The following is a 16832-nucleotide window of genomic DNA, read 5'->3' on the forward strand; positions in this document are numbered from 1 at the left end:
CACTGGATTTCTACATCAGTTGGAGATCTGTCTGTCCTGCTGCCAGAGGTTTCACTGCAGATGTATAGGCATGGGCAGAGGTATTTGTCTGAATATACATACCAGTATATGTAATTACGGCTGCAGGGACTTGATATTTGGTCGCTGACCCCCACCTCTATGCATGCTGCCGTCACTTCATGGCTATTGGTACCTGAGCTGATTAGATGAACATTTTCTCTACATGATACAGTTTTACCGATTCTGCAACAAAATCAGCCTTTGCTTTTCATAAGCAAAAGAAGATTTGAGCATATCATGGTGGAAAGCCTACATTATTCATCACGTCTGGCTTTTGCTAGCGTGACTGATGGGACTTTGGAGATGTTTTAAAATGGAGGGAAGGGTAGCTGGCCTATTAGCTAAGACTGCACAGCACAGAAAAACACCTTATCGCCTTAAGAAGAAGTCTTGGTCCCTTTTATGTGTTTTTCCTAAGTGCTGTTTTCCATCAAGAATTTATTCTTGCACTGCCTGCCCAAACTTTCTCCCAAAGGCCCCATCAAGTTCTCATGTCTACTAGGTTATTTCTTAGCTCAGTTTTTGTCCCCACGTGGAGAAGGATAAATTTTGCCTTTACATAGATATCATATAAGCATAGAATAGTTTGGGTTGGAAGGGACCTTTAAAGGTCATCTAGTCCAACCCCCCTGCAATGAGCAGGGACATCTTCAACTAGATCAGGTTGCTCACAGCCCCGTCCAACCTGACCTTGAATGTTTCCAGGGATGGGACATCTACCACCTCTCTGGGCAACCTGTGCCAGTGTCTCACCACCCTCATTGTAAAAAATTTCTTCCTTATATCTAGTCTAAATCTGCCCTCTTTTAGTTTAAAACCATTAGCCCTTGTCCTATCACAACAAGCCCTACTGAAAAGTCTGTCCCCATCTTTCCTATAGGCCCCCTTTAAGTATTGAAAAGCTGCAATAAGGTCTCCCCGCAGCCTTCTCTTCTCCAGGCTGAACAACCCCAACTCTCTCAGCCTGTCCTCATAGGAGAGGTGCTCCAGCCCTCGGATCGTTTTCGTGTCCCTCCTCTGGACCCGCTCCAACAGCTCCATGTCTTGCCTGTGCTGAGGGCTCCAGAGCTGGACGCCGTACTGCAGGTGGGGTCTGACCAGAGCAGAGTAGAGGAGCAGAATCCCTTCCCTCAACCTGCTGGCCACGCTGCTTTGGATGCAGCCCAGGATACGGTTGGCTTTCTGGGCTGCGAGCGCACATTGCCGGCTCGTGTCCAGCTTTTCATCCACCAGTACAGAAAATAGATGCAGAATTAAGATGCTGCTTTACTATCACGACAGTTGCTCAGTGACTCCACTGTGTCAGTCCATCTACTACTAAGATAAAACAGCACTCATGTACCAGTCCCAGCTCACCTTACGGATCTCCGGGTGAGTCAAATTAGAGGACACCATTAAACTACCAACTTTTGACATCACATTGTACGACCTGTGTGGGAATTTGAATTCATGAAGTCTCCTCCTTATGCTTGCCCTGTAAGTTTAACAAAACTTTATTTCTTTTTTTGATTAAATTCACAATTGTTTTTAAACACCCCCCCCACACACACACCCCAGAGTGAATTTTTTCCCCCCATTTATTTATGCAGTAGGAGCTTCCAAAGGCCACATCGACCCCGAAAACCGCTTTTTGAACTCAGCTCTTTGAACATCTCAACAATAGTGTTACCTATTTCAAAATAACAATTGGAGAAACATTTCTGCACTGAAACTGCTGTAAACAGCTGGTTAAACCCATATATATGGGTTCTGAGGTGCTGTTTAACAAGTCTTTCCTCTCTGAGTTCAAGGACTTTTTTATTCCCTTTGCAGGCTCCTGGGGTGTTTCATAAGATTTTTTCCGCCTGAAAGGTCCAGGCGTGAGCTGCTGTCTCACAAATTGGCAAGGCAGTCCATGGTGCAAGGCTGCGGAGAACATCTGCCCCCCCACTTCTGTATGGGAGAGTTATCATAATATAAAAGATAGAATAGTGTATAGAAATGTCATTATTTACTGTATAGTTACATGCCATTTGACTGTCTCTGAATATATATACAAACACGCATGAGTATATATGTATGTTTTATGTATAGGCATGTGTACATAATACACCAGCAAATTTTTGTCCATGTTTGGGATGATACTGGTGTAGCTATTTCAGCAAAAATGATGCCTGTCACCAACACCCTGCACGTCCTCTTCGTTTCCGTGGTTCTTTCAGTCCCCAAATCCTTACACCCATGTTCCTGCCAGCTTTAATCCAGCGGTATCCAAATCCTGATGCTCCTCTTCCCTTTCCTCATACCAACTGCAAAATGTATGCAGGCGGTTCCCGCTCTAATTTTCTGGCGTTCCTTTTTTCAGCGATGCTTCGGGCACCGCGAGAGCAGGGGCAGGAGGACTTCCCGGAGCATCGCCTCCATTCCGGAGGGGTCGTAAGACTGCTAGGACCCAGGGCAGTGCAGATTTGGGAGGTAACATGCGGGGGCCTCAAGAAATCTCTAGAGAGAGACTTTGAAAAGTCTGCAGGCTGCATCAGCCCCGGGTGCCTCTCTATTCCCAGCCCAGCCCCGGGCTTTCCCTAGAGGTGTGCACATGTCGTGCGAGTATACAACGTATACGTGCCTCTGCGTAGCTGGTGTTTCAGACCTTCCGGTTAAATTTTCTGTTGCGACTCCGAAAGGTTTTTTTCATTTAGTTGTGCCATGTAAAATTAAACTTGAATGAATAATTACCGCTCTCTACTCAGTGAACTACAGTTAATAGGGACGAAGTATAGTGCATTAATCTCTGTATTTATGAGAAAAGACGTGTTGTTTTGGAGAATCTGGTTGGTTTTGTTTTCATTCGGTACATTCCTTAGCACATTTATAACAGGCAGACGAGACTCGGAAGCGTGGGAGGGGGAACGTCAAATTCAAGAACCCTTAAACGCTTCCAAGATTTTATACTTTTTGAAGAGAATAAACCATGACGTAAGAGTTGCTTATAGCTTCACCATTCAAATCCAGTGACTCATGGCTCATGGAGGAGTGAATAGGTTCAGTTCATCATGTCCCAGCCTTTCGGAGGGACCCCGTGCAGTTCCCTGCCTCACTGAACTGCAGACACTGAGATCTTCTCAAGTTTATGAATGGTGGTTTCATTTATCCGTGGTTTGGGTACACATGCTGTAACGCACCATCGTGCAGAGTTTCAAAGTGAGCATCCACTGCTTTCAACCTCTTGGCTTAAATTAGCTATGTATTCCCTTAAATTTGGAAAGAAAACAAGTATTTTGCTCACATTTCAGTGGGAAAATCGTAATAGTCCCTATTATTGAATTCTGTCTTTTTAACTGCACTCTGCAGCCGCTGAAAGCAGGGCTCGATTCTGTCCTGTGTCCACCTCAGAGAGCAAATCCATTAAGCAATTTTGTGCATTTCAGAAATGGTCTATTTTCTATAAATTATGTAACTGTGCTGAGTATGTCTGTAAACCAGGTTTTGAACTGTGGGTATAGACAAGGACAATTAACTGCAAAGGGTAATTTCAAAACAGTACATTAGATAAATGATATGTTACTAGGAAATGCTCCGTGATAAGGAGAGTGTTTTAAAGCAACTTGTTTTATAAATTATACCGTCTGTATTAGGTATTGCGGGGTTTTTTAATTACATCAAAATACGTAGAATTATTTAAAAGCAGTTCAATGAGAATGCAGTTATAACATTTCTAAGGGTTGATTCTGCTATACAGGAAATTAAAGCAAGGAAATGAAGATAAGCACTTGCACATTTTATTTTACTCTCCATGAGAAATGTTGGCCATGTTCTACTGGATACAATACCTAAAGCAGAAATGGAAATAGAGAAGTAGAGCCTCTGACCCCCAAAATTAGTAAGGTTGGATAAATTATTACTCTGGTCTGTGTTCCCAAAATAGAGTTGAGTGAAATGTTGCAAGTTCTTAAAAGAGGAAATATTGAAATGTATTACCTTTTGTATCCCCAAACTATGAAATCACTAACCTTCACCAAGGGGCTGCTTGAGGGACCTGAAATCAATAGCGATACCACCACTGGCTGATTGATTTTAGTTTCCTTTTAATAACTGCTAAAATAAAGAGCTTGGATATCACTGGGGTCTGAAACAAAAAATGCCCTTTGTACCATGGTTTCTGCTTCAGGGTTTGAGGTGTCCGCCACAAACCGCATGCCGTGGCCCTTGCCCAGCCCGTGGCTGGCAAGAGGCTGGGAAGCAAGAGGCAGCTTTTGGATGCTTCAAGGTGCTTTCTGCTGCTGCCGCTGCTGCTTCTCAGAGCAACCATAGAGTCCAAACCTGAAAATGTCTCTCCAGTCTGCATCCATGCTGGTGTTCTGGTTGGGTCAGGAGTGTGATTTTGAATCTGATGTCCTGATCCTCCTCACTTACCCTGCTTCGGTGGCTAGCACAGCTGTCTGGGGGTGCGAATTCCTCGCAGGGGGAGGGAAACTGGGGGATGCAGAGGAGCACATCTCATGGAGCTCCTCTGACCCTGTACTCCTTGGAGCATTTCTGACCGTGGGACGGGACTACAGCTAGTCCTAAGTCCTCAAAATGTGCAGGGTGAAGGTCAGGTCCTCGCCATCAGCTGTTTTGCTGCACTGCCTACCAATGTAAAAATAGTCTTCAGGTGTAACTTTCACATCTGGTTGAAGTTATTTATATGTGCAGGTGTCTAAGGGGTCAAACCCTTTCTTACTCAGCAGACATTTAAATACAGACTTAAGCGTAAGCCTCTACTTAAGTGGATGTGTTTGGATTTAGAACTAGACTTCTGGATCTGTTTAAGATTTAGAGCCAGTTATTTATAGGTTAAAAGTCTCAGGGAGGTTTTTGGTAGATTTTCAGAAGGACTGTTGCCACTCATACCGAAATAAAAATGTTTAAACTTCGTTTCAAATGTGGTCCTTGGGCCCTGGAAGCTGGCTCTTGCACCGCACTGCAAAGCCTTGGTGGTGTAGGAACCTGGATGTCACGGGCTTTTGGTGAGAGCGGGGCTCCTGACTCACTTAGGAACAGACCCTCAGAAACATTCAATCCCTTGAACATTGGTTAAGTGCTTACTGTGTTCAGGAACCTTTGAAAACTGTTACCTGCATCTTCAGCTACAAGGAGACCTTTACAATCTGGTTTTTGTGCTTGGTGACACTTCATAGAGCAATCTATAAATACCTTAAAAACCTGGATTCTCAAGGATACTCAAGTACCTCACGTGCTTTTAAAACTTGTGCCCTTATTAGTTTTCACAGTTGGGAGCTTATGTTAGAATAACCGGAAGCATAAGGCAGTTTGGGAAGAAGTCATTTTTGTGCTGAAGAACACTGCATAAGTTTTACCTTTTAACAAATTTGTCCTGCTGTTTTTCAGGTAAAGGTGATGTCTTTGGTGATATCTTCTGGAAGGAAACCAGTCTGGCCCATGCATGTGCCAATGTACGGGCTCTGACATACTGCGATTTACATATTATTAAACGAGAAGCCTTGCTTAAAGTGTTGGACTTTTATACTGCTTTTGCAAACTCGTTCTCAAGGAATCTCACGCTCACCTGCAATTTGAGGAAACGGGTAAGGTGACTGCTCTTGTTGTCCCCTTTCTCTCACCAAGAGATTGCACGCTCTTGCGGAATGTTTGCAGTGTTTAACAACCCCCAATTTACTCTTGGTATTTTCAGGTCATTGCAGATTAACTGGCCTTTCAATAAATGTTGTCGCTGTTCGTTAATGATGGCTCAATGAAAGTTTCCCGTAGATTTGCAGCTCTGAGAAGCAGTCCTAGCAGGGTGACATATGAATTATATTTCTTTTCCTTTTCTTCACAGTTGCAGGTTTTGGGCTTTTTTCCCCCCATTGCATAATGGATAAAGTGATATTTTATAATGTGATAGAATCCAGACTCTGGATTCCTCAGAGGTGAGGTTTTGTCTCTCACCTGCTAAGATATAGGTCAGAGGACAGTCTGATGGATCTGCATGGCATAGACCAACTAAGAGAAATTTATTGATGTTAAATAAATAAAATGTACTCAGCAAAAGTATTATATTAATACCTGCTTCTCTCACTTGGATAGTTTAGAATTTTAATATGGCAAGGTTAATAAAGCTTGGTAGTGATTTTACATTCACAGCTCACTTCTTAAATCCTCCTGCTCATTTTATAATCAATCAGCAATGCTCACTATCCATTAGTCCTTTCAAAGAACACTCCATCTAAAAATTAATTAGCTATAAGGACGTATCTTGAAAACAGGTTAAGGGATTCTTTAATTTGCATTGCGGCTGCAAAATTTAATCTTTATGATTTTTTTTTAAGATTGATGAGGGTTATATAAATTTCATTTGCATAGAGAAATCTCATAACAATGATTTATAGATTATTGGGCATTAACTGTGATCCTCTGGCTGCTGAAACACATTTTTCTGCAGGTGTACCTGATAATGTACCGAGGCTACCTCAGTATTTCACCAGACAATTTCAGCCTCTACGGTTAACAGGAGTTCAGCACAACTAGAATTTTACTTTTCTGAGTCTAGTTTCTCTCTAGCCACTGGAGCATCTTACAAATGCTTCTTTCAAAGGAGTTTTAATTTTTAGTGCATTCCTTGTGCTCTTTCATATGCCAAGTACGGCACAAAATACCCATGGCAAAAAGCAAGATGTGATGGGATTACAGTCCCTCTCTGTCTGCGCTGGAGCCTGAAAGAGCTGAATTATAATCAGGTTTGGTTCCAGCTTGTCAGCTTACCTCTGACTTGAAGCTTGTTAACTCTGCTTCAGACCCGAAGAAGGGCTTGAAAGCTGGCTTGGAGTTTCTAGCTTATCGCTTCCCTGTTGCTAAGATGTCCTCCAAGCCTTGACTTCAGCATCCCCCCCTTGCCATCCTGCCTACCTGCAACGTGCCACCAGCTACAGTCCCGCGATGACAATTCTGCTCAGGCTTTGCTGATGGTGATTTCATGGGACAAGATAATGCCACATACATTGTGCCAAAATGCATTCTTTCCGTCTTAAAACTGTGAACCTGTCACTTCAGCTAGCTTCCTGGGACTCCCCTTCCCCCATTAACCATGGCAAGGCTGTGTACAGCAAAAACACGTACAGATCTTTCCCTGACAGGGCAATGTGCTGAAGTTCAGCTCTGTAGTCCAGGGATGCATATGGGCAATAGCCTTCTGGTTGGGTTTTCATGGAGTTTCTTCTCTCGCACGCACCTTTTTTTAAGAAAATTGGTTCCCCTGCAGGGCCCTGCCATAGGGAGTCACCCAGGTGGAAACACTTGAGGAGCTCAGGTCCCCAGTACAGATGCCCACTGTATAGCTCAGTGTCAGGTACGTGGCCTTTGCCATGGGGGCAGTGACTCAAAGCAAGAAGGAACAGCACTTCTAAAGAAATGTTGGATTTTGCAGAAGGAGAGGAAATGTTGGTTGGGTGCATGTGTGGGCATTACATGAGAGTGGATGGAGAGTCAAAGAAAGGTCGTGTCCATGTGGTACATGCAGGGTGGAGTTCATGTCACTAAAAGCTGGGTGATGACATCCAAGCTAATCACCAGTCACCTTCATAGCCCATGAGGAATGGTTCCTCCAGAAGGCAATCATCTGGCCCCTCTTCAGTGCCCAGTCTGGGATGGGAAAATCATCCCCTTTCTGTTGACTTTTGAGAGAGTCCTTGATCACTAACTTTTAAATATCTAGGGTACATCAGATGAACTCTACCTATGATGTCTCCTACAGCGTTACTCAAGAGCTATGTTGGGAAAAGTCTTCCTTCTAGTACTGCAGTAAGATGTGCTGAGCCAGAGCCTGCTTTGCAGAAATTCTGTGTATTGTTCCTAGGCACAAAATACATCATGCTACTTTCAACACCAGGGACACAATCTAAGTCCTGTTACATAAAGTTATTCAGGGGATAGTTTCAAACCTCGTATCTGCTGAAAGTATACGTGATTCCCTGTTGGGCACAGAAGTGTTTGACGGTGAGTTCATCTCTTAGGAAAAGCAGTGCCATCCAGGACAGTTTCATCAGGCAAACAGAAAGCAGTTGTTCAGGCAGTGAGACTGGGCTGACAGAGCTGCACTGTACTGCAGCAGTTTGTGCTGGAGTCACGTAATCTAAATGGAAAGAAAATCATTGTCTCCTTTAATTGATTTCAATAGAAATATACTTAGCACTTTTTCTATGTCGTCATCACTCGTAAGGTCTGACATTTAATTATAACAAAAATACACTCCTGGTGGTTCTGTGCTGAAGAAAATGGCTATTCTCACTGTCAAAAATATATAGACAGAATTGTTCTTTCATCAGGTCTGCTCTTCAAAAGACATATATATGTATGTGGATGCACACACACACACACGTGTTTGTGCTGCATTGTCCCTCAACAAGCACTTAGATGTAGTCCATAGACTGAAAAACAATTTAGACGTTCAAAAGGCTAATAAATTAATAATAGTACTGAGCACAAAAGGTTAGTTCCACATGACAGGGAAGAGAAAGTCGTGCTGAAGTGGGAAAATAATGTTTTCTCACTCCCAAATAACATTTAGAGGCCTGGCATGTTGAATGACCTACTTAAGGCATCTGCTCAGCATGCTATTATCAACTCTGAATTTTTGTTTTCTTTTTTGTGTGTGTTAGGTAGCTCAGCCATCACGCTGCATTTATGAGCCCATAAAGTGAGCGTGCCTGCTAGCTTTTCAACCTGCAGTCATCTCTCCTGCCCAGGGTGGCGAGGTGACTTTTAATTCGTAATTGCAAAGTACTGCAGCATATCATGTTTCGTGCTCTGAAATCTTTATGGCACATCTAATGTCACTAATGCACACTCCAAGGCAGAACCAGGACTTTGAACTTTTTTTTTTTCCAAACAGGGAAAAATAATTAATCTGGAAAGATATTCTTTAAAATCACAATGAGATTACATAGCCGCCTCTGAGGACTGAAAGTTATAAAGCAGTATTTAGGATGAGTCTTCAAAGAGTTAATTACTGCCTTCTGATGTTGGAAGAGAATATTAATAATGTCTGATTCATTAAGTGCCTTTCAAGATTTCACACAGCTGGAGGAGGGCCTCTCTGCAAGCTTGAGCCGTGGAGCTTGGCTGAGCAGGGGAACCAAGACAGATTTCTAGGAGGCTCAAACTTGTATAAATTTGTGTACATTTTATTGATGGCCAAAATTCAGGAAGGAAGGCCTACATCAAGCTACCAAATGTGTTCCCACAGAAAATGAGTGTTCAGCTGAAATATTTTTAAAGCTTTTTTTCTCCTTTTCTCATCATTGCTTCCATTTGCCCCAGCTAACGCACCATCTCCAGCTAACTGCTAGACCAATATGGTCTAGCCAAGTGCAAGAAAAAAATCAAACTGAAATTTTGGCCTTCCTGAAATCACAGCTAAAATTCTCCTGTGCTTCAGTAAAGTAAAGATTTCACCCACAGCTTTAAAGGTACGTGGTCACATACTGCTGTTTTCTACCACGAGCAAAATGAGCTGTGTTAAAGAACTGAGTCAGGAGCAGCCAGGGAAGAGGACAATTGTCCATATAGGACCTCTGGTGCATTTGCTTCTGGAAGGTGTGCTGGAGAGTGAGCCAAGGAGATGCGAGGAAAAATGAGTGCCTTTAAGGCAGTGAAATACCATCCGGAGAGGCTCGTTTCTTTTCCCTGTGACGTCCTTAAAGCCAGGGACAACACTGAGCGACTGATGTTATCTAATTCCTCCAGCACAGTGTGAATCTCTGAGGCTTTTTAGTGGGTGAGGCTATCAGACTGTCTTAACGCACATCCTGCTTTTCTTTCTATTTCAGATTAGAATAATTTCTTTTTAAATTGGCTTTCTGTTTTTGCTTGAGGTTTTAATGAATCGCATGGTGTTTCTTGACTGAATCACTCACCATTTCTGTGTCACATAGTTTTTAGAAAAGCTTTATTTTAATTTGAATTCTGCGTTCATGTCTCCTAAAAGTGAAGGTTGTACCAAGGTTCGTTCAGGATCCCCCTTCTTTTTCATTTTTAAGATTCTCCAGATGGCATGCTGTATTAGCGAGCGTCCTGATGCAGAAGCAATGTCAGAGGCAGAAAACATTGCTCTGCGTATTGGCCCTTGATGCTGAAGGTTGCACATGTTCTGGTGAACCTGAGGACTTCGGCAGGTTTTGAGCTCTGAAAGCCACTCACAATTACGGCAGCTTAATTCAGAGCTCTTTGCACTTTGCCAGCTGGTGCTCACACTCAGTCCTGATCAGCTGTGGGGCTTGACTTGCTCAATGGGAAGGGATTAGAGCATCATCCTTGGGTAGCTCTGGCAAACAGAAAGCTGTGGGGTAACTGCGGAGCAGGATGTGCTGAGCACCTCCTCTGCCCAGTGTTCCATCACTGGCAGGTCCGTCATTCATTTTTACCTTTTCTCAGTCTATTATTGGGAGCTTTCTCCATGTGGGACAGCGACGATGGCGAAACCTATCTGGGAAAAACAAGTTTTTCCATCATTATTAATGGAGAGAAGCAGGGGAGAAAAACATGCTGCTTAGGGAGCTGCTGTGACTAATAACGTAGATCAGCTGGGTGGGGGCTTCAGTGGGGTCCTGGACTCCCCATCCTGTGATAGGGAACGTGCCCACCCCCAGGCTGGTAATCGGTCCTCACCCATGTCTCACTCCTGGTACTTTTCTTTTGCATGTGCAGCTTATTCCTCTGCTGGTTTGAGCCAGTGGCAAGGGTCCCAGGGAGTGCGGGATCAAGTGCAGGATCAATCTGCCCCTCTGGAAGGGCAGATCCAGCAGATCAATTTCTATTATGGCTTATATGGCCAGCAGGCTTTTGGCATGACTTAACTCGGCGTTTGTTTGTAACTCAGTGGCTCGCTCAAGCCTATTGAAAGTTAATTTGATCAACTTCTTGATGGCAAAATGTACGGCACGTTTCCTTTCCCTGCCTGTATCTTTTCAGGGACCCAAAGCATCTGCAGGCTAATGCGTCCCGCTGCTTGCTGCCCCCAGCCGAGGCAAGGGGACGCAGAGGGGTTCCCCAGCCAGGCACGGGGACGCCCCTCTTCGCTTCTCCAGGGCAAAACACAGAGTGACGTTAGTCACAGCTCCTGGCCGTGCTGCTGCCCGTGGCGTTGTGTCTGGGTGTTTACAGCTCTTGCTTCGTTACTGCAGTAACAGGCAACTCTCTCGTGCCCATGGCAAAGGACACTTTCTCAGCTGTGTAAGCCAAAGGTCTCGCCTTTTACTTTTCCTCCTCACCTGTAACTCCAACAAAAGTAACGCACCTCATTCCTTTTTTTTGTCTTTTTTTTTTTTTCCCCCCAAGCAATAAGGTCAGCTCAGTTTGGGCATAAGAGGGGAATTTACCTCCTCGTGCTCCCACTGTAGAGCTCGCAGGCCAGCCTTGCCTTTAATTTCACCAAATTCCTTTCTCCATCTCCATGTGAGAAAGGAAAGATTGTTTTACCTTGTTTCAGGATGCTTCTGCCCTTTCCTGTCCCTCTCTGGTCTTTAGTTATCTGGGTTTTTTTCTTCTTTTATATAAACATGTTGTCCCAGAAAATGAAATCCTATAGCTATAGTTTAGCTGTAGCAACAGTTTAGCATGATTACAGAGGAAATAAGTTATATCCTCAAAAATCAATATGGTTTTATCTTGTTCACATCTTAGCAGACTCTGCAGCCTCCATTATGCTTGAAGAAGCTTTCGCTTAAGACAATTTTTTTTATTATTTTTATTGTTTGGCTTCACTGCATTCACAGCTATCTCCAGGTATGTTAATATTCCATTGCAATATTTCCTAAAGGGCTGTTTCACTGATTTAGATCTCGTACCACCTCTGATGGTGTCCAGACTTGTCTATTGAACGTGCATGGGACAGAAGAGCCCACTTCAAACATTCAAACAACGTGGCCTCATCCAAACTGCCAGCTGACAGTGGTCCCTGGCTGGTCCATGCCTGGGGATTTCTTTAGAAACTGCTACTGGGTCTGGGCCAAACCCACGTGAGGAATTTATCAGTAGGGGGAATGGAGTAATTCCTTGTGTATTTGCAGCTGTGTGGTTACAGACAGCCCAGCACAGTCCATGCTACACCTTCTGCCATCCAGAGACCCATGCGATTCCTTCGGAGTGAGGATTACAGATCTGAGGCTAGAGATTTTCTGCAGCTCTTCCCTCCCACCTCCTGCTCCCCTGAGCAATTCCTTGTGTCTTTGCTCCTCTTTGGGGGCATGGGGATTTTCGAGTTTGAGGCAGTCAAAGCAAGGAAGTTAGTCCTTGGAGGACCACGCATGACTTTGCTAGGTAGAAGAGCAGCATAAAAATTCAGAGAGAAAGCTGTGGCAGCATTAACTTCACCCCTCTGCGCCTCTCTGCCAGACGGCATGGGACAGCTGTCTGAGCAGAGCGATTGCTGTAAAAGCTGTCGGTGGGTTTGCTTTCTCACTTTTTTTTTGGTAGCTGTGAACCTGACTCTTTTCTGCGTGCCTCACTCCCTTCCCTCTCCTTTTTGCCACTTCATCGTCTCCCTTACGGTGGTCTCTTCTGGGCACCCTTCGGCTCATACAGACCGTGGGGAATCGGGGGTACGGGAGCAATTGCACCTCTGAACCCCTCCCTGGAGGCACAGAGGGAGCAGAGTGGTTTCCTCTCCTTCGAGAAGCAGAGCTCAGCCAGGCTGTGGCAGTGTTCGTGGACAGGGACACAAGTGGGTGATAAACCTGACATCTCTCCTCCCCTTGCTACCTCAAGGACTTGGGTATCTTAGTGAGTGTTTAAAGACTTACCTGAAAAACAGGGCACTGTACATCCCCTGGGGTATTTGGGAGGCCTGGGGTAGTATGGATTCGTGGCACAGACTGGATTAATGTATTTTGCCTTTAGACTGCAGGCAGATGCAGAGGTTAGCCAACGCACTATCATCTTTAATAGTGTTTCAGAGCCACATTAATCCCACAGGGTACCAGCAGGCCCCTATTCTATTCTGAATATAATCTCTCAATTAAATACCTTCCTCAGAGGTCCTGACTGTGCTTCTGTAGGAGCGAGAGGCAAAGCACCACCAACTCTGTTAAAAGTAGGACTGAGCCCAGTTCTGATAATCCTTTGGCATTACAGAGGTAGACTTATTTTTTCTTGGACATGTAGCTTCTCTGTCTAAATCTAAATCAAAAGGACATTTGATCTTGTTTGTCAGGCTATTATTTTACTGTTGGGTTTTTGTTGAGAAACGCAAGGCAATTTAGCATACTTTTCATTCAAGGATCTTTGAACAGTATGGTATGGCTGCAGAAAAAAATCATGTGTGCTGATGTGCTGCTTTCTGCGTGTAGGGACTCAGCAGCTGTTATAAAAGGCACTTTGCTGATTAACCCCAGCGAAAGGTACAAACATCTCTTCTTTAGGCAGGCAATGCAAACTGAGTGATTTATTTGTGTGTGGACAGATCATTAAACAGGAAATGTCAGGGATGGGCAGCATCCATAGGAAAACAGAAGCGTAAACTGGCTATGTTAGAGTGAAGACCCAGATTGACGATGATTTGCTATTGTGCTTTTTGTGAATTAATACCATTTTCTTGTTTAGAAAGCTGTCACAATTAAGAGTCTCTCCTTAGTTGACTCAGAAAGCCTTCTGCAGGCTGTCTGCTAATATTGATTCAGGGCAGTGTTGCTTGCACAGGACTTGAATGATGATAAAAAAATAAATCAAAGCTTTACTATTTTTAATCTTGGCAATATTAAAAAATAAATATTCTGTGTTCACCTCCCCTCATCAATTAAAATTGATGCTTTTAATCTCTTCCAACTGCTAGGGAAGGGGAGGGAACGTGCATGGTGCAATAGGAAGCAACGTTGTTATTTCATTTTTGATTGCCAGTTAAGAAGGTTTTTATCATCAGCCGCCCCTGTGTTTTGATGTTGTGATGAACACGGGCACCGGCAGCTCAGCCAGCAGCAGACCTCAGCGGATCGCTGTCCCTGTCCCTGAGCTCCCCTCCCGGGCTGTTACTTTGCCAGGCTTAGCTCCGTGGCAGGCTCTCTTTTGGGCAGGTGTCCTAACAAAGCCGATCTCCCCATAGCTTTGTGTGACTCCTCTGGTGCCCAGTAAGCCATGGGAGCGTTACAAACGCATTTGTGTTACTGCTGAGAGTAGCCAATTTATTTTGTGATGCCCGCGGTGTGCCCAGCAGCTGCCACTGCTGCAGGTGGTTCCCTGCTTGTGGGCCACCTCCGTTACGTACAACCGTGCCTTAACGCTAAGGCCACCGGCATCCTAGCAGCTAGGATTTGCACAGAAAGTGGGGAAGGAGGTCTGTTGTGTTATCTCACTCCTCTCCAAACAGTTAGCCTAGAGCAATGGATTTCTTCTTGCATGGGCTGCTGAGCCTAGTTACCATGTAGATCTACAACTTTTCCAACTGCAGTAAAAGGGGGAGATGTTACAAAACTGAGATGATTAATTCCAAGTGCTCTGGTTGCTTCCGTCGTTGCTTCCTGGAGCAGAACACCAGATGCTTTAGTAACAGAGCACAGCATGACTTGCAGGTATAAAAATGAGTTTCTACACCAGACTTCTCACTCCCCAAACCTTACTTCTGCAAGACTGGGAATACCAGTTGCAGTGCACCCAAAAGCATGGCTGGGGAAAGAGAACTTCTGCCTTTTCCTTGGGATCATATAAATTGATTCCCATAGGCTTCACAAGGAGCAGACAGAGCTTTAGCGTTCACCCAAGTGGGATTTTGCTGGCTCTGCCCAAAATGTGATCTGCTTTGTCCAATCTAGAAATGATCGGTAACAATTTCACAGCTGTTTTGCACTAGAGAGAGCACTGATTTTATCCTTGCCTTCCCCTCTCCGAACAGGTTTTTGCCTTGGCTTGCACAGAAAGGCTCCTCACCAGTTACATACTATGAGCCTGTAAAATGCTAAATAAAACTCCCTGCATAAGGTCTTTCTTTTCTGTGCAAGTATAAATCCATCCATCTATTGGTTTGGCAGCACAGAATCACAGAATCACAGAATCACAGAATCATATAGGTTGGAAAAGACCTTTAAGATCATCGAGTCCAACCATAAACCTAACACTGCCAAAAACCATCACTACACCATGTCTCTAAGTACCTCATCCAAACACCCTTCACAAATGCAATAATACCCAAACGTGCTGGTTCAGCATGTGATAATCATTGCAGCTGTGCAAATCCCAGATTTACCTTACTTTGAATGCTATCTTTGGGCTGCCTTCTACAGCAAAGAAACAGTGCATGTAGGAAAGGATTAAATTGTACAAAAAGTGCAAGAGAAACTTTGTGGGGAAGTTTGCATGAATCCCACTAGTTCTAGTTAAAAATAAAACCCAGCCTGTCACTTCCAACTTAATGATGGCTGACTGGCTGTGCCTTTTTTAATTGTCAGCCAGTTGGTGTGATTAGCAAGCTGCCTCAGTTTAGGTCCCATGCAAAGGAGGTCTGGAGGAGCAATTTTGAGAGTAGCTGATTTACATATATGCCAGAGGTGTGCAGAGCTGTCGGGGGGGGCAGGGGGATTCTGGGGAGCACCTGAAATAAGCTGAGTCCCCTATTATTGCATTTTTGAGCAACTTGCTGAAAGGCAAAAATCTTCCATGTGTTTAGGAAGGAATATACATTGCTAATCCATGTTTTTTCCTCATATTTTTACTTCTCAGTTTTCACAGCCCTTAGTCTTAATTTGTTTCCCTTCCTAAAGATAACAAAAACATAATATAGTTTTCAGATGTAAGTTACTGTTAAAAAAAGGAGCATAGTGTAAGCAGTTATAAAAGTCTCTGATTCTCTTGACACCGTCCATTAAACTGTCAGTGATCTTTTGAACTTTGGCACCTCCCCTTGGACTTTTAGGTGATTTTTAGATTATTTTATTAGTACTTCACAAAGCTGTCTTAGCTGCCAAAAAGATTTTGTATACTGCTTCCTATCTAAGTATTCCCATCAGTCACTGTACCTCCAGAGCAGGGGCACTTACCTCTCCGTGCTCTGTGAGTACATATCCCTTTTGGAAACAGTCCATTGTCCTCTGTTTTTTATTACGGACAGCACTCCTGTTTCCACAGGAACAGGCTTTGGCTTTTTCTGAGAGCCTAAAGCACTTTGCACTCCCTTAAAAATGTGAAAATGGAGCCCTAAGCAACCAGCAGATGACAGCAGCAAAGAACAGCCATTTCTAAGCAGGATATTTTTACTGGTCAGCTGAAATGTAGCATTTTTATCAAGATTAGCTTTGCTTTTCCATTCATGCCCATCTCTTGCCCCTCAGTGCACAGTCATCCAGTTTTCCTTCTCCATGTCCCTGACCTTATCAGAGCATCCTGGCATCTCAGCACTTAATTTCTGTGTCTAGCCTCACTGTTTTCACCGATTCTGCCTTCCTTGACTGCCTGCCATTGTAATGAATTTCCATCTCCATCATGTGTATAAGGCAAATCCATTTTTAAATGCAACAGTTGTTGGTAGTTCAGAGCAGCTCAGTTATGAATGACCCCCATCCTCCTGCCAGGCTGTATTAGCCCTGCTGCCGAAGAAGGCTACAGTAGAAATGTAGATGGATGAACTGAATCATGCATGGTTTTTATGTGTTATTAATTGTCCCTGTTTCCATTTATTAAAGGACTTAGCCAATAACCTCAAGATGTTCTACAAAACTACATGAATAATAATTTGCAAGCTCAACGCAGCCATGCATTAATATACCAAACAGATGCCCGACTGATCCTCATGAACCATCAGCCATAACTTAAAG

The 16832-nt window shown here is 43.9% G+C and overlaps 1 protein-coding gene across 1 annotated transcript in view; it reads left to right on the top strand.

Moving 5' to 3' along the window:
• The window catches only part of KCNH5 (potassium voltage-gated channel subfamily H member 5), a 162973-nt gene that overhangs the window by 129155 nt on the left and 16986 nt on the right, over positions 1–16832 (top strand). The window contains exon 10 of the mRNA XM_075503785.1: positions 5431–5627. Within this exon, the coding sequence (XP_075359900.1) occupies positions 5431–5627 (197 nt within the window). The remainder of the gene's footprint in view (positions 1–5430; positions 5628–16832) is intronic.

This window comes from Mycteria americana, chromosome 5 (genome assembly GCF_035582795.1).
Source record: "Mycteria americana isolate JAX WOST 10 ecotype Jacksonville Zoo and Gardens chromosome 5, USCA_MyAme_1.0, whole genome shotgun sequence".
In the NCBI taxonomy this organism is placed as follows: Eukaryota; Metazoa; Chordata; class Aves; order Ciconiiformes; family Ciconiidae; genus Mycteria; species Mycteria americana.